General features: G+C 58.2%; 1 protein-coding gene across 1 annotated transcript; it reads left to right on the top strand.

Annotated features, from left to right (window-relative positions):
• Nucleotides 1–9,021: 9,021 nt before the first annotated feature.
• CBX2 (chromobox 2) lies at nucleotides 9,022–17,600 on the top strand. The gene is made up of 5 exons (XM_037064124.1): nucleotides 9,022–9,132; nucleotides 9,215–9,258; nucleotides 10,204–10,269; nucleotides 12,440–12,545; nucleotides 13,704–17,600. The coding sequence occupies exons 1-5, from the start codon at nucleotides 9,061–9,063 to the stop codon at nucleotides 15,006–15,008; spliced, it is 1,593 nt and encodes a 530-aa protein (XP_036920019.1). The 5' UTR covers nucleotides 9,022–9,060; the 3' UTR covers nucleotides 15,009–17,600.
• The last annotated feature ends 5,392 nt before the right edge of the window (nucleotides 17,601–22,992 follow it).

Here is a 22,992-nt window from a genome sequence, read left to right as displayed (position 1 = left end):
AAAGACACGGGTACAGGCCATCCCGGAAACAAGCAACAATGCCAACAGTGAGACAGCATGGGTGGCCCCCTGTGGCCCCTCTGCGCCCGCTGGCCCTGGCTTCTTAGAGAGGTGCGTCCGGGTCTCCCCTCCTCTCGGTCCCCCACCCACCAGTTATCACTTCCTGCCCCTTAAGGCCGCCCTTCTGGCACTCAACTTGAGGACAGGAAAGTCCAACAGGCCATCTAACTATTATCCAGATGGGACAGCCACCCTGGCCGGTGTGGCTCAGCTGGTTGGGTGACCTCCCACAAAATGGGAGGTCGCCGGTTCAATTCCCGGTCCCAGCACAAGCCCAGGTTACAGGTCCCATCCCAGGTCAGGGCGTGTGTGAGAGACAACTGATTGATGTTTCTCTCTCTTCTTCCCTCCCTTCCCCTCTCTAAACATAAATATATTTTGTTAAAAAAACCTGCGAACCATAGGATCGCGGTTCGATTCCCAGTCAGGGCACATGTCTAGGTTGCAGGCCAGTTCCCAGCAGGGGATGCACGAAAGGCAACCATACATTGATGTTTCTCTCCCCCTCTCCTTCCCCTCTAAAGATAAATAAATAAATAAATAATCTTTAAAAAAAAAAAGACACGACAGCTTTTGCTGTCCTGTTTCATGATTGTTTAATTATTTTTCCAAAAAGATAGAAACCAGCACCTCTTCCCTTTACCAGCCAGAAAGACTTCCTCACCCACCCACCCAAATTTGGGGGTCTGGGTCCAGACATGTTGACTATAGAGCAATGTGCGCTCCTGGCAGAGGGTCTGCAAAATACCGACCACTGTAAGAAGAAAAGAAAAAATTCATTTTAATCTCACATCCAGGGACAAAACTTTGGTTTTTTTTCTTTCCACTCTTTATTCCATGTACAGACGTGCTGGTGCATTCAGGTATTTGTATAATACGGAGACAACACTGCTTGGTTCATTTAACAGCCTACACAGTTCCTCCTGTCATTTAAAAAGGCCTTCCGAAGCTTGGATTTTAAGGGTTCCACGAACTACTTCCTGTGTATCTGCCACAGAAAACGAGCTGGTGAAGAAATGAACTTGTAGGTGGTGGAGCACGGCCCGGAGCCCACGCTGGTCCCACTGGCCTCCTGGCCTCTCTTGCCCCTCCCCCACCGCACCTCGTCCCTCCCAGGCCCCCCCCACCCGCCCCGGCCCCCGCCCCCGGCCCCGCCTTGCGGTGGCCCGCAGCGCCTTCTCCACTCCTTCACCAGTGCCTGGGCCGCTGTGCTCCGAGCCCTCAGTACTGGGGTGTGGGGGGCCCACCGCAGTGTGCCAGCCAGGCCGGCTGCCTGGCCTCTCGGAGCTCACAAGGACAGACCACCCCGCGCTGCTCGCGGTGCTCCCGGACCGCCCCCCCCAGGGGCTGTCAGCTTGCTTCTCTGTTGAGATGGTTTTGATGACGCCAAGTCCTTAGTCTTCCCCCTACAAATGTAAGCGTTGGCCTGTGAGCTAAATCCTTAATTCCATTGCGGGGATTGAGGGTGCTGACATCTTAAAAACAGCAAATCTCCCAGTCCATAAACAGTCTTCTTTATTTACTCACTTAGTTTTAATTTTTATTTCTTGATTTTAGAGAGAAAGAGAAACGTTGATTTGGTTGCTTCACTAACACATTCGTTGGTCGATTCTTGTATGTGCACTGAGAATCGAACCCACAACCTTGGAGAATAGGGACTTTATTTCAATCTCCTTTCATTTCTCTCAGCAACAAAGAAATCGGAATGTATTAAAGAGAGACCAGGGCCTACATGTTTTTATGACAGGAAATGTGTATAATACTTGAGTTTTAAAAATAGATTAAACAAAGATCAAAGTAGTCCATGAGCTTAAAAGCAGGGTAACTCAGGAGACATCACTTTACATGGACGGATACACACATGAGGAGAAAGATTTCAAACAGTCCACAAAGCCATAAATTGATCATTCAAACCCTCTTCACTGGCCCCCGAAAGAGGACCGCCGTGGCCTGTGTCTTGTGGGTCACCCTGGACGACCTGTGTGCAGCTGCTGGCACAGAAATCCCTTCTGGGCGTGCAGAGAAAATGCCATTTGTATCTGCAGTGGGCTGACGGGGGCCCCAGAGACACGCGTCTAAGTTTTTACCCCCGCACCTGCCCTGCGTGTACCTGTGTGCAGCTCCAGAGGTGGCTCCTGCCCCCACCCGGCACTCGTGGGAAATGGCAGGTGTGATTAGGGACCTCAAGACGTGATCATCCCGCGTTCAGGAAGGACCCTGCGTCCAATGACCGGGGTCTCTGTAGGGAAGGGAGAGGGACAGCGAAGACACAGCGACACAGCAGGGGCACAGGGAGGAAGACCACCTGAGGGTGGAGGTGGAGAATGGAATGGCCCTGTGCCCGGGGGGCGCCCAGGGCGGCGGGCAACCACCTGCCGAAGCCACAACAGGCGAAGAGGGGGAAGAATTCTCCCCCAGCGCCTTTGCAGGGAGCATGGCCCTGCCAACAGCTGGATTTCAGACTCCAGGGCTGTAAGAAAGTAACTTTCTGGCCATGGCTGGTGTGGCTCAGTGGATTGACCCCTGGCCTGTGAACCAAAAGTTCCCCAGTTCGATTCCCAGTCAGGGCACATGCCTGGGTTGCAGGCCAGGCCCCCAGTGGGGGCGCGTGTGAGAGGCAACTGATCGATGTATCTCTCATACATGAATGTTTCTCTCCCTCTCTTTCTCCCTCCCTTCCCCTCTCTCTAAAAAATAAATACAATCTTTTTTAAAAAAAAAGAACATATAAATTTCTGCTGTTCTAAGTCGCCCAGAGAAACTGGAAATGGTGATGCAGATAGAAGGCCCCCTCGCTTCTGTGGCCACAGCGCGTACAATGTAGAGCTTCAGCCCCAAAGAGGAAGGTCTTATACCAAAGCGCCCCTCCAGACGGGGCCCTGCCGTCAGCGCCGTGTGGTTGAGGAACCCAGTGAAGACACGTGCCCACGCTGAGTTAAACCGAGGGCATTGCAGCCGGATCCTGTCTCTGCAGTCGTCACGGGCGCCTCTTCTGCAGAGGCCTTCATCTCTCTCAACACCCAGGGCGCAGAAAAGCTGGCTTTTAACACAAACACTGTTCACCGCAGGGAGAGCCGAACACCGGACCAACCCACCAGCCGCGGGTGGTTTCGACCGTGGGGAGCTAGGCTGCTGGGACAGGAGGGGCCGAGAGAGGGAAATGTCTCCCTGTGTATCTCTGGAACCTCTGCATTTTCCCTCCACCCCCGGGCCTTCCCCTCTGTCCTCTCGGAGCTGACAGCCACAAAGGCTGACGGTGGCGTGGAGCAGAGCTCAGAGGCGTCGGGGCTGGGGGGCTGGTGAGACGCTGCCCTGCAGGATCGGGAGCCAGGAGGCAGCCAGCGCAGCCACCCACTGGCCACCCTGTGCTCCCCGGCGAAGGGGGGTCTTCTCGGTCCCTCCTGGTGCCGGGTTCCCTGACTCCAAACGCAATTCCTCCGATTATGACCGAAATCTCTGCCTACCAGGAGCAGGAAAAGGAGCTTTTAAAAATGTACCCTTTGGACTTACCTTCATGCTCTCTCAGCCAAAAGCAGCAAGATTAAATAGGAAACAAAACCCTTTTGTTTTGTGTGCTCTGAATGACGTTTCTTTGTTTGGGTTCTTTTATCTAAGAAGGAGCCCTGCGAAGGAAGGGATTCTCCACGTAGCTCTCAAAGCCAAGCCTCACTCGTGAAGCCCCCAGGGGTTTATCTTCGGCGCCCCCGAGGGTCTCTAGGGGCCGCCCGAGAAGGCCGCCCACCCGCAGGAGGGACAGGTGGCAAACCGGGGAACATGCACTCATTCGGCACTTCGAACCCCCAGACCAAGGACTGGTGTTTAAGTAAGTTTCCCTCCAGAGTTCAGAACTTTGTTAAAGATAAGTTACTTTTAAGTTTGTGAAAATAATGCATTTCACACTGACAAAAACCACGCTCACAAAATCACGGGACGCTCTCACAAGCCCACAGCCGGGACTTGAGAGGACGCAGCTGCGCAATGTGGAGCGGGCGTGACTCACAGGTGTCCGACACCCACCGAGCCAGCTCAGCCCCTGGCGAGGTCAGAAGTGCCTGGGATGAACTTCTCATTCCTGGGGGGCTGAGAATGTGGGGACAGAGGCCACCCTGTCCAACCAGTGTGGGAGTGAGGACCAGAGCCGCCCCTCAGGGGACAGTTGGCAGCAGGTCACAGAAAGATTGGACCCACATACCCTTTCACGGGCATCTGGGCATGCTCTCCTTCAGGTCACACGCAGGGGGCGGCACACACGCAAAAGCGACGGATGCTCACAGGCACCGTTTCTATTGTCAAACCCGCCATCATGGATAAAAAAATGTTTGCGAAGTTAATGAACGACACCTTCTAAAATAACAGCCCTGGGCAATGGAGCTTGCCCCCAGCAGCTGTGATCTGGCCTCCAGGACAACACCTTAATAGGTTTGCTTGGTTGCCGGTTTCCCACCCCGTTAACAACGCTCCTTAACCCCTCCTGCCCCCAGGATCCAAAGGTGATCCAGCCCTTACAGGCCTTTAGGGTCTGGCAGTACCCTAAACTCCTGGAGGCAGGTCACAGGCGTTTAGAGGGCTTCTGCGGACTCAGTCCACCCTGGGAGGCCTACCGAGTGCCAACCCCTCACCCTGCCAGGCACAGGTGGGAAACACCAGGAACCAGCTCTGGGACCTGAGGCGGTTTAGGATTCCTCTCCCTCGTGTAAGCGAGAGCCGGGACAGGCTGCCCTTCGTAAGAAGTTCCAAAGAGTGCCCACCGCACAGAGCCTCTTGGGTCTCCTGGGTCAGGACCTCCGGGACGGGGTCAGTGTGTGCGTGCCCGGGGAGGTCCCGGGCAAATGGACAGCTGGAGAACGTCTGCCAGCACCCGACCTGGGCTGTTTTCCCTTGGGTTCTGATACAGACACACCGAGTCACAGGTGTCTGACGTTTATCCATCCCACCTTCGGAATGGGCACGGGTAACACTAGGAGCCTGCAATCCACACCCCCGTCTTGCAAATGCAAAGGGACCTGGGCGGGGACAGAACCTCCCATTAAACACTGGAGACTGTGCCACTTGTTCGGTATCCTGACTCGATCGCAGGCAGACCTTTGCAGGTGCATCGGGTGGAGGTAGGGTCCGCGGCCCCTCAGCCAGCCGGGACGGCAGCGAGGAGGCAGAGGCGCTAGGGGCTGTCCTGAAACTGTTGTGAGGCGTGACTGGCGTTCAGCTTCACTGCCAAAGCCGGCAGATGGAGGGACTGGCTTCATCTCAATTCCTGTGGCTTGGGAGGGACACCGTCATGTCATTTTTTGCCTTGGTAGTATCTTCGATCTTCAGTCCACGAGAGCAGCATAAAAACGCTGATCTCTTCTCGGCAGTCTTTCAGACGTTAACGAGCTAATATTTGCATAGAAACTGGCGCTAAATGAAGTACTTAGCCTGAACGTACTCCTCCATGCCCGTACTTTTAATCTTTGGGGGGCATTTTAAAAACTTGTGCGTGTTTAAGTATTTCCCCACACAGTAAAGCACACCTGGACGTGTAGGCACTCTACTTATGTCCCGGGATTGATGTAAGGAACTGCGTTACTTTTCCTTAAAATGTTTAGCGTGTATGCCTTGCGTCCCTGTAAGTCTGGGCTGTCTAGCTCACGTGGTGCTTTAAATTTACAATTCAATAAAATTAAAAATTCAATTTCTCTGTAGCACTGGCCACAGTTCAAGTGCTCACTGGCCACAAATGGCTGGTGGGTAATGGATGTGTTACTGAACAGCAATTGGGGTCCTGCTGCCCGCCACCACCCTCCAGGCAAAACTCCAGGGGGCAAAGGTTCGGGGAAAATGGAAAGGGGTCTATTCAAAAGCTTCACAATTTTGGAATAACAGCTTTCCACACGCATTAGTCACTTAAGCCTGTCAATTAAGGCTGAACGCTTTAACTCTTTAGTCTCAGCTTTAATCACTTAAACCTATTAATTAAGACGAAACTTTTTAACACCTGAGTTCTTCTATTATTCCCCATTAGTATTTAATTATCTTATTTCTATAGGGTTAGTTCACAAGCTAAGACAACATGAGGTACAAAAGCTACATAAGCTTCTGCCCCAGAGCCTGTCCACTCTAGAACGCCCAAAGGAGAAGGACCCTGCCACCCTCTGCCAGGCTAACCCCATCCCAGGCTGCACCCGGAGTTCCTTCCCATCCAAAAAACTGCCCGTTGGGAAAGGCAGGCAGCTGCAGGGTGGTCATCCAGGCATCCGCCAGGAAGGTGAGAGGAGGGCGAGAGGGCGGGGAGAGAGGGGGACAGAAAGCCAGCAGCCCACAGTCAGCCCCCTTTTTATTCCACGCGCTCAAGAGGCATCCAGCTTCTCAGCCAACTCCCTCCTGGGCTGCTCACCGGGGCCCCTCCTACTCCCCCCAGCGGTCCGATCAGCTCTGTCTCAGGTTGGAGTGCCGGGGCAGGGACATCCCCATCACCTCTGGAAGCCCCAGACTTGTCATCCTCTCTCTCTAGCCATGCCTAGGTGACAGCAATGTGATAACTTTGCTGACTGAATAAGAAAGTCATTGTCCTCGCTTGTCTTAATAATTCTTCCATGTGACAATCAAATGGAAGACAGTTTGCTTTGCCCAAACTCATGTTTTGACACAACTGTTTAGCTGGAATTATTCCTTGCGCCTGCCTACTTCCAGTTTTGCTTTTAATGAATGCTTCGCAAGTTTGGGGTCATAGCCCTGCCCTATTTACCTGATCATTTAATTCTACTCAGATTGGTTCCATTTGTTTCTCCAAATACGCTATCTAAACATTATTTTATCCAAACCGAGTGTTCATAGACAGATGACGTGTGTGCTAAACACCCTGATTTCCCCCAATGGGTTACACTCAAATTCTAGACAGATTTATTTCTTCTTGAAAGAAGACAATTCCCCTTTCAAAGCTTTCTTCTCTCGTCTTTTTAAAGAGGTTTTATTTATTTATTTTTAGAGACGGGGGAGGGAGAGAGGGAGAAAAAAACAGCGATGTGTGAAACATCTATTGGCTGCCTCTTGTCCACCCCCAACTGGCCTTGTACCTGCAACCCAGGCCCGCGCCCTGACCCAGAGTGGAACTGGGGACCTTTCAGTTTGCAGGCAGGCACTCAGTCCACTGAGCCGTTGCAGCCAGGGCTAAAGGTTTCTTTTCTTTAAAAAAAAAAGCAGGTTTCCAGGAGAAAACGGGAAACTTCCAGGGCAAAAACGTCATGCCTAAGATGGATTGTGCAAGGAAACGCGAGTGGAAGCAGATCCAGCTACTGGTCTGATCACAATAAACGGACCTCTGGCCTCAGCCCAAGGGACTTCGTAGCCACACAAGGTGTGGACACAAAAAGGTGTGGAGATTGTGAGCGGCTCTCTCCACAGGAGTGCAGGTCTTATCCCAAAACAAGGGTCCTGGGTGGGCAGCCCCCCCCCCCCCAGCCCCGCGAATCTTCCTTCTTCCCACCTCCCTTGCAAACAACACCAGAGTTGCAAACTCTGGTATCACCAGAGTTCTTTCCAGGATATTAGACGAATGTAACCTACTTAACCAAATAAACTGAAAAACTGCCAGAAATGGAAAGATGGTCCCCTGCATCTCCTAATTTCCTATGGCAGGCTCTCCTGTTAAGACAAAATACGTTTCTCCTGCAAAATCCTTTATAAATGCGGTTTGAATGATCAAAATTCCATGGAGGCACAGTCTGCCGCAATGAGAAACGACGTTTTCATTTGCTCAACAGAGGAGTACTCTGCAGCTGCGTTCAAGGAAGACATGAAACCAGAAAGTGAATTTTCATTGAGTTAAACGGTATTGATGCGAAAAAAGGTAAGACTAGTGTTTATCTCCTTTATTATCCGCCTGACTGCCTCACAGGCAAGAGCTAAATGACTTAAGGGGGAATTGCTCAATGCAATACGGATCTTAACAGCAGAAAATGAAAGGGCGGCCTGCCACCAAGGACCCCAAAAGGGGCTCCAACTTTCCTCCTGCCGCGTGCATTTGATCCAAAGATACAGCTTTCCCAATCCTGGCGGGCCCCCGAATTAGACCTAGGTTAGAACCACCGCCTGAAACATCGCTCGCACACCCCACAATCATTTCATCAAAATATTGAAACAAATTAAGGCACAGTTCCCGTGCTCCCTACGTGTGCCCTGAAACTCGGGGCTGGATTCCACACTTCATAGCTGAAAGTAGAAACACCAAGCAGCTCGCGTTTTCAGTTGATGCATCATCCTCTCTCGCCTTTGGGGACTTAAAAAAAAGCCGGGCTGCTCTGTTTTTGCTTCCCTCCCTGCCCCCCGCCACCCCTCACCAACCCCGCCTCGCTCCCCGGCAAGTACTTTGTCTCCCGTTCCTTCCCCGCCCCCTAGCCCTTTTGCTCCCGCGCAAATAGGAGTGCCCGAAACCTAGTTCAGAAAGGCGGAGGGCGGCTGGAGCTTGGCGCGCCCTGCAGCAGCGCCCCTTGAAGGTGGGGGCAGGAAGCGAACGCCGCGCTCGGTCCCTACTTCCCGCTTCGGGCCAGAACAATGGCTTTTTTCCTGGAAAACGAAGTTAGGAGGAGGTTGGGCACACCCCGGGATCCGAGCAGTACTCCACGGACAACTTCTCAGGTCCGAAGCCCTGCGGCGCGGTCCTCCCCCGCAAACACCCCCGACCACGAACGCAGCTCCCTCGCCGCGCCTTCAGATTCCCCAGGACCGTTGCCCACCACACCCGAGCCCAGGCCAGCTTAGGACCCCGCGCAGACCCCAAGCGCCCGCCTCAGCTGAACCCGCGGCAAACAATACGCGCCCCGCCCCACGCCCCGCCCCCGCGCACTCATTGGCCAGCTCCAGATTGGACAGCCAGCGGAGGCGCTGCGCAGCGCTGAGACGAGGCTCTGCAGTGGTGCGCGTGCGCGGGGCGGACCCTGCGCGGGCGGGGGCGGTGCTTTGTGTGCGGCGGCTGTGCGGGGAGCGGCGGGTGCCGCGATCGGGCTGGCGAGCGCGCGCGGCAGCATGGAGGAGTTGAGCAGCGTGGGCGAGCAGGTCTTCGCCGCCGAGTGCATCCTGAGCAAGCGGCTCCGCAAGGTGCGAACGTCTCGGCCCCCCCTCCGGCTCGCCCCGTGCCCTCCTGCCTGCCCCTGCTCACGCGACTCCTCTCTCCCTACAGGGCAAGCTGGAGTACCTGGTCAAGTGGCGCGGCTGGTCTTCCAAGTGAGTCCCCGACAATGCAGCGCCCGCCTTCGCGCCCGCGCCCCTCGACCTTGGGGAGGGGGTGACCCTGGGCCGCAGCGTCTCCAGGGAGCGGGAAGGAGGGCGTCCGTGCACTGCGCGGGAAGTTCTCGTAGTCCCTGGGGGCTCCTCCGGCACTGCGGGAGGGAGCGCCCAGGCTGCGCGGGGTTGCCCTTTGTTTACAAACCCGGGGGGGGGGGGTGCGGGGCTGCCGGCCTCCCCTTCGGGTTGAGGCCCGAACTGCTCCCGGAGCCCCCGGCCCGCTTTCCCCCTGTGCCACGCGTTCCTCCCGCGCCCATTTGTTGCATGCGCCCCCTCCCCGCACTGGCGGGACCCTCTCCTCCTGTCCATATTTTCCCCACTGTAACCTGAGCTGTCTATTGATGAATGTAGGGCTTTCTCTTTTTTTTTCCCCCTTTAATGGGAGGGAGGGGAATTGGCATTCCGGAGGGGGCTCTGTTTACAGTCGCTCTCGGAGACCCGTTTCCCCTTTCTTCCAGGGCCACACTCTTCTTTACTTTCCCCTCCCGGTGCCTCGGCCCTCGCTCGCCGGGGCGCCAGCCACGTAGTTAATCTCTGGGCTGCGTTCCTCTGTGCTCCTCAGTCTCCCCCTCCCAGCATCCCGGACTGCCTTCCCTTCCCTCTCTGGCTCCGGGCCAGGGTTTGGGGGCTTCCCTCTGCCACTTTCCATTTTGTTGGGATTTGTTTTCCCCTCGGGGGAGACTGTGAGCCCTCCTGAGGTCGTGTGTTAATTGAGGGGTTGAGGTAGCGATTTCCCTGCGAGTTTAAAGATAAGGTGCTAGAGCTCCGTCTCTGGGAGCTCATACTTGGCATGAGTGGGACCTTCCGCCACTCAGCCATCAGCAGGGACTGGCTTCCCTCTGGAGTCGCTGCTGTTTCACTAGGACCTGCTCTGTGCTTTTCCAGACACAACAGCTGGGAGCCGGAAGAGAATATCCTGGACCCTCGGCTGCTCTTGGCCTTCCAGAAGAAGTGAGAGGGGGCTCGCAGGGGGGGTGCGGGGTGCTGGTGCACCAGGGTCCCGGGCTTGGGCTGTGGTCTGAGGTTCCTTAGCAGTTTTCCCCGGGGCCTCTGCTGGGACCTCTGTGAAGGTGGAGCCAGCTTCCAGGGCCCGGAGGAGCCCCCCCCGCCCCGGCCTGGCCTGGGCTGCATGTGTCTGGGTGTAAGGAGTCATGGACAGGGCTGCCCTTTGGTTTTGCTGAGAGCTGCGCTTGCCGAGATGAACCTCCCTGCATCCTTCATGAAAATTCTGGTTTCTGCAAACCAGGGCTGATGAAACTAAGGCATCAGGTTTGTCCCAAAGGTGCTGTTGAGCAAGAGAAGGCTCAGAGAGGGAGCTGGGTCACACAGCACAACGTCAGGCCTGTTGTGGCTACTCGGTACTAACAACAGTGGTTGGTTGGCCTGTGGGCTGCAAAGCAGACAGTCCTGACCGAGCACCACGGCGGCCCCTGGGCGGTCTCAGGACTCAGATTTGCTCATGTAAATCTAAATGGCCGAGGTGTTTCTTTCATTTATTTATTTATTTATTTATAGAAAAGGGGGGAGGGAGAGAAACATCGATGCGCAAGAGAAACAGTCGGTTGCCTCTCGCCCTCCCCCAGCTTGGGACCTGGCCCGCAGCCCAGGCATGTGCCCTGATCAAGAATCGAACCAGCAACCTCTCAGTTCGCAGGCTGGCACTCAGTCCACTGAGTCATATCAGCCAGGGCGCTTATGTAATTCTAGACATCATTTCTGTTTTTAGGTGGAGAATGGGTTAAGAGAGATACTTGAGATGTGAGGAAAGGGTGGTGAGTGGCTGGCAATGGGTGGGGCGCCGCATGGGGGCACCAGAGTCTGGAGGTGCTGTTCTGGAGTGCTCCCGGTGGGGCGTCGCCACCTTAACAGAGGCAGCTACATTAGTTGCTCAGACACTGACCCCGGTGGGGTCCGTCTGGCCAGCTGGTTCTCTGGTGGCTCAAGCAGTATCCCTACTTTCTGTCTAGCAGGGCATTCCGGGTCCCTTCAGAGGGCTGAGACACCAGTGCGCAAATAAGGGCGGTCCTCTGGCAGGGTGCGCATGGGAGGTGAGCCCGGGCTTGCCCTTGCCTTCGGAGAAGCTTGGCAGCCTCGCTCACTGTCTGCTGCCTAAGTTGTCACTCAGGTCTGCGGAGCCTGTGTGGCCGACTTCATTTTTGGTTACAGTGCCGCAGATGAGAACCAGGCTGGTGAGAGTCTCAGAGGCGGAGGAGTTTGAGCCACAGGGTGGTCTGGATTACATCCTGGGGGAGAGAAAACTGGGAAGGCAGACGCTCTGCTTTCTCCTGTGAGCCAGAAAGATCCCACTGGAAACTGGGAGCTGGCGGTGGGTTCGCTCTGTGTGCGGGTGTGGCCCACTCGGCTGCAGGGAGGAGACCCATGGGGCACGGCTCTCCTCTTGGGAAAGATGTCGGGCTGCTTCGGAGGGTCAGGTCTGTCTGGTTGTGCTGATCTGATTCTCTAAGGGCTCACCTTGCAGGCCCCAGTGAGAGGACAGGCGCCCATGTTAATTACCAGGAAGCTCCTCCATGTAGGTCCTCTCCCATGGTGGGCGGGCGGCCTGAGGTGCAGGCTGCCTCTAGGGTGGCCTGCAGACCTTCTCCTGGCCCCGTGGCCCCCGTGGAGCCCCTCCAGGGGTCTGGGACCAGAGGGTCTTAGAAAAGGGAGACCGGGACAGGACTGCAGCCAGGGCGCCGGCTCTGGGAAGGCCGGAGTGCAGAGCTAGACAAAAGCCCTTGGTCCCCTGTCTTGCTCAGACTGGAGGGATTCTGTACAGGCATTGGGGGGGTGGGGAGCAGGTCCTCGCTCCCTGCCCTGGACTCCAAGTGTGAAATGAGGGGATTGCGCCGCGTGACCACCCAGACTCCTCAGGGTATTCTAGAATCCCCACCAGATGTTCTGCCTGCGATTTCTCTGACTTCTCTTTCCCCTCCGCGGATGATGTGGGTGGATGCACAAACTCACGGACCTGCAGAGGTGCGGGTCTAGACTGCCACCCAGAGAAACCCATGAGGAGCCAGCTACCCTGGGCCAGGCCAGCATGTCGGGGGGTGTTGGAAGCTCTGGGGTTCTGTGTGGCGGGAGGGGGGCATCAGTGACCCTGATTGGTGACTGTCTGCAGGGAACACGAGAAGGAGGTACAGAACCGGAAGAGAGGCAAGAGGCCCCGGGGCAGACCGAGGAAGCACACGGTGATGTCCTCCTGTGGCCGGCACTCCAAGCTCAAGGTGTGGCCCTGATTTGGTGGCTTGCCTTCTGGCACTCGGGGCAGGGTGGAGGGTAGAGGGCTTTGGGGAATGAGACCCTGGCCTCTGACTCAGTCCTTGCTGCCCCTCAGTCCTTGCTGCCCCTCAGTCCTTGCTGCCCCTCAGTCCTGTGCCAGGGGCAGGAGTGGGGCGAAAGCAAGCTAGGAGCCCCCCACCCTGAGCCAGTGGCCTGTTCTTTGCCGTCCATCCTGCACTCCTTTCTACTGGAGAGCAAATTCTATTGGGCTGCTGACCATTTTTCTTTGTCACCCACAGTGGCTTATGGGCAACAGGGGACCAGGAAGCATGCACACAATAGGTGCTCAGGTTTGCCAAGTAGATGCAGCTAATTGGGCAGCCCCCAGGTCCCCCACCTGGAGCCCGTGGTACCCCCCCAACAGTTCAGAGCAGCAGGGGCTCTGGAAGCGCTGACCTAGGACCCTAAAACCACATTTTATGGCCAAGAGTAAGAGTGTCACTTTGTAAAACCTTCCGGGAGGCCGGGAAAGCTTTGCGTTTAGTCCTATCGACTGGTCAGCAGCCAGCAGCAAAGGGACCTGCTAAATAGGAGCGGGTCCTTAGTTCTCGGGGGGCACTCTGGAGACAGGGGCAGTGGTTGGTATCCCTGTGTGCGCAAGGTTCCTGGGGTCAGATTTGGAAATGGGGAGATTGGAACCGGAGCCCACCTGCTTCAGGTCACAGAGCCCTGTGCACACTCCCATTCGACTCTCCACCTTAGGGGGCAAGCAGGTGGCGCTGCTCCGAATTTCCCTTCTGGAATTGTCTGCGAGGGGGCTGCAGCTACGCTTGTGGGGTGCCCCCCAAAGCTAATAGTGTCTGGGTGCCGTGTGTGCTTCTCTATGTTGTTCTGACTGTTGCATTGACTCTGCCGGTTTTTCTCTGTTCTGCTTTTAACTGCATTTCATGGAAACTCATTGGGGACCTCACACGTCTTTTCTGGACCAAAGGGATGAGAAGCCATCCCCCGTCCCGTCCCCCCCCGCCCCGTGACCACCTCTGGTCTGTAAGCCATGGGAGGGGCTGGCTTCCAGGGCCCTGACACCCCTTGGGAAAAGTGTGGGTTCTAGACTCTGGGGACCGAATCATGGAAAAGGTGACACCTTCCCTTTGTCTTTGCAGGAAACCGACACCACCTCCAAGTGCAAATCCAGCAGCTCCTCCTCATCCTCCACGTCATCCTCGTCTTCCTCAGATGAAGAGGATGACAGCGACTTAGACGCCAAGAGGGGTCCCAGGAGCCGTGAGACCCACCCAGTGCCTCAGAAGAAGGCCCAGATCCTGGTGGCCAAGCCCGAACTGAAGGACCCCATCCGGAAGAAGCGGGGCCGCAAGCCCCTGCCCCCAGAGCAGAAGGCGGCCCGGAGACCCGTGAGCCTGGCCAGGGTGCTAAAGACTGCCCGGAAGGACCTGGGAGGGCCAGCCAGCAAGCTGCCCACTCCGCTCAGTGCCCCTGTGGCCGGCCTGGCAGCGCTGAAGGCACACGCCAAGGAGGCGTGCAGCGGCCCCAGCACCATGGCCACCCCGGAGAACCTGGCCGGCCTGATGAAGGGCATGGCCGGCAGCCCCAGCCGGGGCGGCATCAGCTGGCAGAGCTCGATCGTGCACTACATGAACCGCGTGAGCCAGAGCCAGGCCGCCGCCGCCAGCAGGCTGGCGCTCAAAGCCCAGGCCACCGGCAAGTGCGGCCTCGGGCTGGACCTCAAGGTGAGGACGCAGAAGGGCGAGCTGGGCTTCAGTCCCCCGGGAAGCAAAGCCCCAAAGGCCCCCAGCAGCGGGGCAGTGGAGCAGAAAGGGGGGAACACAGCAGGGCCTCCACACGTCCCCGGCAGCAGCAAGGTCCCTGCCGGTTGCCTGAGCCCCCAGCCCCCACCCACCCAGGAGCTGAGCCTCCAGGTCTTAGACTTACATAGTGTCAAGAACGGCACACCTGGGGTGGGCATGGTCGCCCGCCACACTACAGCCAACAAGGGCGTCCCTGCCACCGTGCCAGGCACTGGGAAGGGGGCCGGCGCCACGGGGGGCAGCGGGTCTGGCATGCTGGCGGACTCCAGCAAGAGTGAGAAGCTGGCATCCAGAGCCTCAACTCTGCCTGCCCCTGCAGGCAAGAGGGACTGTGTCGAGGGCAGTGTGGCCCCTGGAGGGCAGGAGGGGCCCGGGGCCCGGGGCGACACCCGCAAGGCCGCCACGCTGCTGGGCCTGAGCACCGGTGAGGAGAACAGCACCTCTGACTCGGACCCCGATTCCGCCTCGCCACCAGGCGCCAAGCAGAGCCTGTCTGTGTCCGTGCAGACCAGCCAGGACTGGAAGCCCACCCGCAGCCTCATTGAGCACGTCTTTGTCACCGACGTCACTGCCAACCTCATCACCGTCACGGTGAAGGAGTCCCCCACCAGTGTGGGCTTCTTCAACCTGAGGCACTACTGACCGTGTGACGGCCACCGACAGGGCCTCCCCTGCCCGTCTCTGGCCTCTAGTCTGCTCCAGAGTGGCCACACCCCACACTGTTTCCAGGGGCCAGGTGGCCTGGAAGGGCAGGCTTGGAAGGCCTTCTCCCCGGACCCCAGCCTTGCCTGTGATGCCTTGCCAGGGCCTGGCCCGGCCCTGCTCCTACCTCTGGGCCTTTGCTTCCCACTGGCCTCAGGGAGTCTGGCAGTTGCCCAGGGCTCAAGCCAAACCTCACACTCCCTGCTTGCCTGCAGGGCAGGCGCGCCAGCGTTTCTTGTGCAGTGACTCTTCTGCCCCCTGCAGGCCACAAGAGTGTATTGGGGGTTGGGGGCGGGCAGAGCCGCCCAGCCAGGCCTCACTGGTTGTAGCTCCCCCGAAGCGCTGCCTGAGCAGGCATAGGCGAGGGGACCTGCTGTCTCTGTCCTCCCCGGCTGACAGCAGAGGGCTGTGGCCTTAATGCAAAAGGACAGGTTCCAAAGTGGCGAGGGTGGGGGCTGGCGACCCAGGGGAGGTGAGTTTTGGTGCCATCTAACCTTGCTTCGGACTGACAGCCACAGGCCCTGGATACTGACCCAGAAGTCCCACCAGGCCAGGAGGGGCCCATCCCAGAGCTGTTGGACCTGAACAGCCTCCGAGTTCAGGGGACAGAAGGGGTGGGTGTGACTGGTGGCCTCCTTGCCAGCTGGCCCAGGGCAGAGACTGCCTAGGCCCGACCTTGGCCCTGCACTCTGCCCCCGCCCGCTGGCTGTGCGGCGGCCTTGCTCTGTCCCTGTTCTTGGAGAGGTGCCACCTTCCCTAACAATCCCCCTGCTTCCGGGGGCTTCATGTCCATCCCATCTGGGAAGCTGGCTCCCTGTACCATTTGGGAAGTGGGACAAAATCAGAGGGGCCCACCTGGCCAGGAGCCCTGAGAAAGGCCAAATCTGCTACCACCACGTCCCCCCAGCTGGCTGTACCGGGGTGCCACCTCATGTAGTGGCCAGCCTCAGAATTGGGGGCAGAGAGATGGGTCACCTGAGGGTGGGGGCTCTGGGTATTTGTAAAGCCAAAAAGGAGTGGGGCTTTGGGGGACGCTCTGTTCAGTTACTGGTTACAGTCGGCCAGCCGGGGTGGGACCCTTCCTGTATCCCCACAGCCTTAACTGCAGGGGCCTGGGGCCCGGGCTGGCTCAGTGGGCTGTGGTCTCCAAGGGCTGAGTCTGCTCCACTGAAGGGCCCTGGCCGTCCACCCTCCATGCCAAATAGGAAGCATGGCTTCTGCGTAGCCGAACCACTTTCAACAGTGTGCCTTTGGGGACAGTCTGTGTTCAGGACCTGCTTGAGGGGCACCCAAATGAAGTTTCTGGGTCTCATGCGTGGTCACCACATTGGCTGTGGCAGGAATGGTGCTCACAGCCTTCCAGTTCCACAGACCCTCCCTGCCTGTTACCCCTCTGCCTTAGAAGCTGCAGCTCCCTCAGGGCCTGTGGGGCAACCCTGGGCTTCCAGGGGTGTGGGCTGATGTCATCACCAGCAGCCAGGTCTCTGGAAATGACTTGGCACCTTTCTGTTTACCAGCCATTTCAGTCCCAAAGTTTGAGCCTGCAAGCCCCTGACTCCCAGCCGCTTTGCCTTCTCACTGTGTGGTGTGTGTTTCTTGGTGCTTGTGACTCTGAGTAGTGTGTGTTTGAGTGGTGGGGGGGTGCACTCTTGCGTGTGTGAGTGTGACAGCCTGGGGTCGGACTGCACGTGTGGGGCTGGCCGTTGTGTTTGCCAATGAAAAGGCCTTTCGCTTGCTGCTGTGCGTGCATGTCCTGGCATCGGCCACGTGGCTGGCCTGCAGTTGCACCCCCCCCCCCGCCCCGTTGTGCTCTGTGGCACCCCTGCCACAACAGCTGTCACTGTACATTGAGTAGGTGTTGTGGTCGTGTCTCCATTTGCTTCTGTACCTGATAGGAGAAAGTTGTCACATCTGTCCTTTTCAGCGTGTTCGGTGTATTTTATATATATTTTTTGGTACCAAAAAGAGTGTTTCTTGTTTTGGACACTCAAAATTCTGACCTAAGAGGGCTCTGGGCCTGGCTAAAGGTTTCCTTAGTGGAGAGTGTTGGGGATGGGCCAGGGCTTTGGACCGGGGCTTTTACTGGTTTGATTTGCTTTTTCATTAAAAAAAAAAAAAAAGACTCATGTATACCACTTCTAATTGCTTTAAACCGTGGCTGTTGACTTGCAAAAACACAAGTGGACACTTGCCCTGGGAAGCCAAGGCCTTGGCCAGGACAGGACAGCAGCCCAGCCCCACACTCAAACAAACAGGACCGACTGCCAGAGGAAATGCTTCCCCCAAGAAGCCCCTGCCGCCGGGGCGGGGTGGGGGGGGGCCGGGGGTGGGAGGAGGGGGGAGGTGGTGCCTGAGGTTTGCTCACATGCACCTAAAAATTCTGGGCATCTTCTAGTATTTTCAGAAAACTAACACTAGCAGTAGGGTGCAGGCTTTTAGACAGATGTTAATTTATTTTGCGGGGCAAGGATATTGGCAAATGTGTGAGAAGACCTGTCTTTTGAACTTTTAGTACACCAATAAATATTTTTCTGTAACCTGTCAGCCTGGTGTGTGTCTTGAGTGGGGCGGGCAAACACATGTCTCTTCCTAGAGGCAAAAGACTTCCACACAACGGAGCCAAGGAGGAGAAAAAAACAAAACCTTCCTGACGGCTTGGCCACTTCCCTGGGGTGCGGGGAGGTATTTTTTTCTAAGCGAAGGTGTCAGTTGCTGCTACTGGCTTCCAGGGGGTAGAGGCCAGGGATGCTGTCATATATGGTAGACTCGCTTGGACACCTCCCAGAAACTGATGACTGGGGTTCAAACAACCCAAAATCCCTCCCCTCTCCCCAGAACCCAAAGATCCCATGTTGGGAAGCCACTCGACCCCTGGAATCCTCCACACGTGGTAACACTTTAGAGGGACGCAGCTAGGAAGTTCCAGGGGAGTTGGCGCAAAGCGCAAGAAGCTTCGTATCTTCCGGGCTGCTGCCACGCCTAACGCGGCTCTGGCTAGAGATGATTGGCTTGCGAAATAACCTCCCCTGGTCCTTTAAGTTCTACATTGCCCTGCGCATGAATTTATTCATGCAGTTCAGCCTCCGGGGAGAATCAGCTCCCTTTGAAGTGAGAAGTTGGGCCTAGATGTTGGCCGCGGCCCGCTGGAAGCTGGTTGGGGCAGAAGGCCTAAACGTTTCAGTTCAGGGGGAGGTTCTCGCTGCAGCTAGAAACGCAGCNATTGGCTTGCGAAATAACCTCCCCTGGTCCTTTAAGTTCTACATTGCCCTGCGCATGAATTTATTCATGCAGTTCAGCCTCCGGGGAGAATCAGCTCCCTTTGAAGTGAGAAGTTGGGCCTAGATGTTGGCCGCGGCCGGCTGGAAGCTGGTTGGGGCAGAAGGCCTAAACGTTTCAGTTCAGGGGGAGGTTCTCGCTGCAGCTAGAAACGCAGCCCCAGCTCCGAACTGGAGATCAGATTCTCGCCGCGAAGGCCGCTGGCCTGTTTTCTTTGTTGCGCCTTCGAAGGCTGGAGCTGTGTTGTTTTGGAGAAGGCGGGCAGGGACACCCCCAGCCCTCCTGTCCTGGGGTGTTTGAGAGCTGCAGAAAGGGGTTGAGGGTGGGCCAGGAAGGAGCATGCCAGCGGAGTTGGGGCGGCGCGGCCTGTCACCCCCGCCCCCACCGCCACCCCCGTGGTTTTCCTGGGAGTAATTTCTGCACAGCCTGGGCCAGACGGGTGCGGGCCCAGGTCCACAGCGGCCTTTGTTAGTTGTGTGCGCTGCCGATCTAATTGCCTAATCCGTCGCCTTCCCAGAAGAACCGCCGGGCTGCCAAGGGGCCCATCCCGGCCGGAGGGCTCAGCCTAGAGCACACCCCCACCCCCACCCCCGCCCCGGTTCAGTCCCAAAGCGCCTGGCACAATCGCTGCACCCAGGCTCCACGACGGGGATCCGGCCTGCTGGACCCGGCCTTCCGCACCTCCGCGTTCCCGGCTCGAGGGCCTGGCTGCAGGGAGGGCGCCGAGGGGGCGCCCGCTTTAGCACGCTCCCGGGTAGCGGGGAGGAGGTGTTCGCTTCTCCTTTCGGGACCTGGGGAGACAAGGGCGGGCGCGGGGGGGGGGGGGCGGGGGGGGCGGGGAGCACCGGGAAACCGGACTGAGACCGTCGCCTCTAGAGGGCGCGCGCGTCCCGCCAACTGCGGGCCGCCGGCTCTTTGGACGCGCGGGCAGGTTCCCTACTCTGCGCTGTGAGCTGCCCGGGGGAACCGAATTGCGCGACCCGCACCCTAACCGCCCCGAGAAGACCCTAAACAGCCTTTGTTTCCGACGTCTCCGGAAGAAAACCCTGGCCACAGCCCACGGCCTCTTTCCCGGTGCCCCGTCTCCCCCGAGGCTGGGCGCCCGCGGCGGAGGCCCGGCGAGCACTGAGCGCCCCAACTCTGGCTCCAGCTGGGTCCAAGGACCCCCGCCCACCCGGGGTTGGAGGACTTTTCTGAGAGAAGGGGAGATCAAGAGTATGAGCCCCCAACGTGCTGGGCAGGACTGTCCGCCGTCGGGTCTTTCGTGCACTGCGCGCAGGGTCTCGACGAGGGTCCGTGAGCTGGGAGGAACAGAAAAAGGTACCGTACTCGACGCTCTCGGAAAAGCCATAAACGTTTCCGTTCAACCAGCCTGTGTGCTGGGCCAGGCTCCGCGCTGGCAGCGGCCGCACAAGTCACCCCTGGGTGCAGGGGAGCGGCCCCGTGCAGGGCAGCCCCGCCGCCTGAGGCCTCCGCACCTGGGCGCTTTCCCAGAAAATCTGCCCAGGGAACGGAAACCCGGGGTAGGAGCTCCTGGTCAAAGCCAGAGTCGGTGGTGGCCAGCCAACCGGGGAGAGGGCGCAGTGTCGGCATCTTCCATCTCTCTAAGTGCAGCCCACTGCGCCGACCCTACGCCCAGGAGTCCACACCGGAGGGAGTCTCGGCAGAGCAGCCCCCCTTGTTTTGGGGGCTGACCTGCTGCGGCTCGCACCAGACCACCTTCTCCACCCTCGCCCGTTGACTGTATTGGGGCGGGCGTGGAGCCCTCACGTCCGAAGGACACTCAACGCTCTGTGCCCCGCACCCTGGAATTCGGCGCTTCCTCCCACACTGGTCACTGAACTGGGGGAAGGTGGCGGGGAGAGCTCCACCATGGCCCGGGTCGTGACTTGTGGGCCAAGGTTAGGAGACGCGGGGGGGGGGGGGAAGAAAGCGTGTCTGTCCACAGCCCTCCCTTGGAGCTCTATTAGTGCGCCTGGGTCTGGGCTTCTTCGTGGGGCGACATCTATGGGGGCTATGGGGGTGGAATTGGGTTCCACGCTATGGCCACTTTGGGGATCCCCAGGGCGGCTCCTCTGAGCTGGTTTCACAGCCCCGCCCCCACGAAGGCCAGTGAGGGCGCAGAATTCCCCACCCCCACCCTGCGTTCTAGTTTCTCCCAGGCCGGCCTCGCCCGACGTTTGAGGCTCCAGCCCTCAAGAAGTCCAGGGACAGAGAGGCTGTTGGGGCTCGCGGGGGGCGGGGGGGGGGGGTTGCGAGGCTGCGCCGCGGCAGCTCCGGGTTCACTAATCACATCAGCTCGCTCTGCGCCGGCTCCGAGAAGCCAGTTGCCTAGCAATACCCGCGAATTCAATTCCTCAATCAATAGGCGCGAGGCGCTGCATTTCGGGGGGTGCTGGCGAGGCTGGGTGGGTCTGGGGAGCGGGTCCCACGACAGTACTGGGGAGCAGGCCTGAGCGGCTGGGGAGCGCAGCTGTAGGGAACCCGGGCCTCGAGGACCAGTGACATCGGGTCTGGGGGCAGGGCTGGCTGTGGGAGACCCGCCAGGCCAAAGGGGGGCACAGAGGTCATGCCCACTCTCCTGGTGCCCCCGAATTCTGTTTTCTCCCAGAGAAGTTCAGTGGGTAGGAGAAGAAAGCCAGGACCTACCCCCTGGAGGGAAGGAGGGCCATATCCTGCTCACTCCCAAGCCCCCTCCCTCTTCCCCGAGTTGGGGAAAGGGCCGTTGAGGACTGGGTGGTCCCAGGCTGTTGGAGGCGAAAGTGGCGGGTGGAGTGGGTAATGAGAGAGGAGGAAAGGGTCCTCTCCTCCCGCGCGCCTCCGTCTGCTCCAATGGAGGGGAAAAAAGGAATAAAACTGAGACTCGTCTCTATTTACAAAGTATATATTTAAACACGTAAAAAGCGGTATTGGGTACAGACATTGACAACCGCAGAAGATCGGGACCGAGGCTTCACTCTTGAGCTGAGGCAGAGGTCGATTCAATATTTGTAAAAATCTTAGACTTAAATACACCCAACACGTCGGGCGCGGTTGCAGACTTCCAGCCACGTGCCCCGGCCCCGCCCACCCCACCCACCCCCAGGTCAGCGTCGCAAGAGCGAGCGTAGGAGACACACACGCCACGGACAGACGGCAGGACGGGGGGGGGGGGGCAGAACCAGGCTGGAGGAAGGTGGGAGGGAAGGGAAGGGCGAGTGGGCCGAAAGGGAGGGAAGGAGGGTCGGGGGCAGCCAGGTCAAGACACGTGTCCCCGAGTCGCCCTCCACTCGGCAACAGACAGGTCCCTTCCATGAAGTTTTCCTCTGAAAATAGCGTCGACATTTAAATAGATACACTCAGTCAACGGCGCTTCTTTATACAAAGGCTAAAATACCAGTTTTACAAATGTGAGCAGATAAAAATCCCCATTCCGGGGGCTTCTCTTTATAGGCGCAGTTTAATATTCAAAACCGAACAAAACCGTGGAGCACACCGGTCCACTCCTTCTCAGCCCCTCTCTGTAAAGGCAAGAAAGTCTGGCGGGGAGGCGAGGCGGAGAAGCCGGAGGAGGGGATACACAAGTGAGGGACGACGAGGCTGGGGATCCCGCCCTGACCCCGCAGCGAGCCGAGAACGCCCCCTCAGTCCGGCTCCCCGTCTCGCTCGCCCCGAGTCTGTGCTTCCTCCAGCGCTTGGAGTCCCCACGCCCCTCCCGCGACGAGCACCGGGAAGTTGCGTCTCCTCTGGCCCTTTAAGGGCGCGGAGGCCGCAGATCAGTCCTCGAAAGGAGGGAGGAAACAGAGTTGTGCTTTTGAGTCAAGCGGGGCGCACGTTCTGCGTCCCCGGAGCGCGGCATGGTCGCGAGCTGGCCGGGGCGGGGGCGCCGGGGACCGGCCGGCCGCCGCGCAGGGCCTCCCCCGCCGCAGGAGTCCCTCCTCCAGCCCCGCGCCTCCCCCTTTGGCGGAGTTTGGAGTCGGGTTCAAATAGAGAACACTCCGCGAATCGAAAAGGCCTATAAATTATAGCTTTTGCTTTTAAGAAGGAGGGGGGAGTGAGGTAAAAGCAAAAGTTCCGATGCGCATTCTTGGATGAAAACCTCGTCTCGTTCCTCCCGCCCCTCGCCCCGCGGAGCCGGGACAACGCGAGTCCTGCCCGGCGCCCAGCCCCAGGCCCAGCGCCTCCACCGCGCGCGGAGCCAGGCCGCGTCCAGGGCCGAAGCCCCGCTGCCGCCGCGCCCGCCGCCGCGCCTCCTCCGTGGGTCCGCAGGGTGGGCCCGTCTGAACGTGCGTCGGTCCGGGAGCTGGCGGCCCGCCCTCCGCGAGGGAGGGCGGCGAGTCCAACGCTTCCTGGGAGATGGGGGCCAGTGTCTCCGCTCCTGGCGCAGCTAGCGGACGCGAGAGGGAAGGTCCACCCCCAGACACTTTTCTCTGAACAACTGTCTCCAGCTCTGGCCACTGACATGCAATCCTCCCAAATTTATCCTGGCATTTCGGGAATGTAAACAGATTCGCTGGGTTTCTTTTCTTTCTGTGGAGTAAAGAAAGGAATGGAGGGAACTGGGAGGTTTTATCCACATGACTGACACGCACACGATCTGATCTGCGTGTGTAACACACCTCCCGTAAAGTGCATTTCCTGGTGTGGTCCTGGGGGAAGTCCGCTGCTC

Source organism: Sturnira hondurensis, unplaced genomic scaffold (assembly GCF_014824575.4).
Source record: "Sturnira hondurensis isolate 20B ecotype Veracruz unplaced genomic scaffold, ASM1482457v3 Scaffold0001221, whole genome shotgun sequence".
Taxonomy (NCBI): domain Eukaryota; kingdom Metazoa; phylum Chordata; class Mammalia; order Chiroptera; family Phyllostomidae; genus Sturnira; species Sturnira hondurensis.
This window is presented reverse-complemented; position numbering and strand designations above follow the sequence as displayed.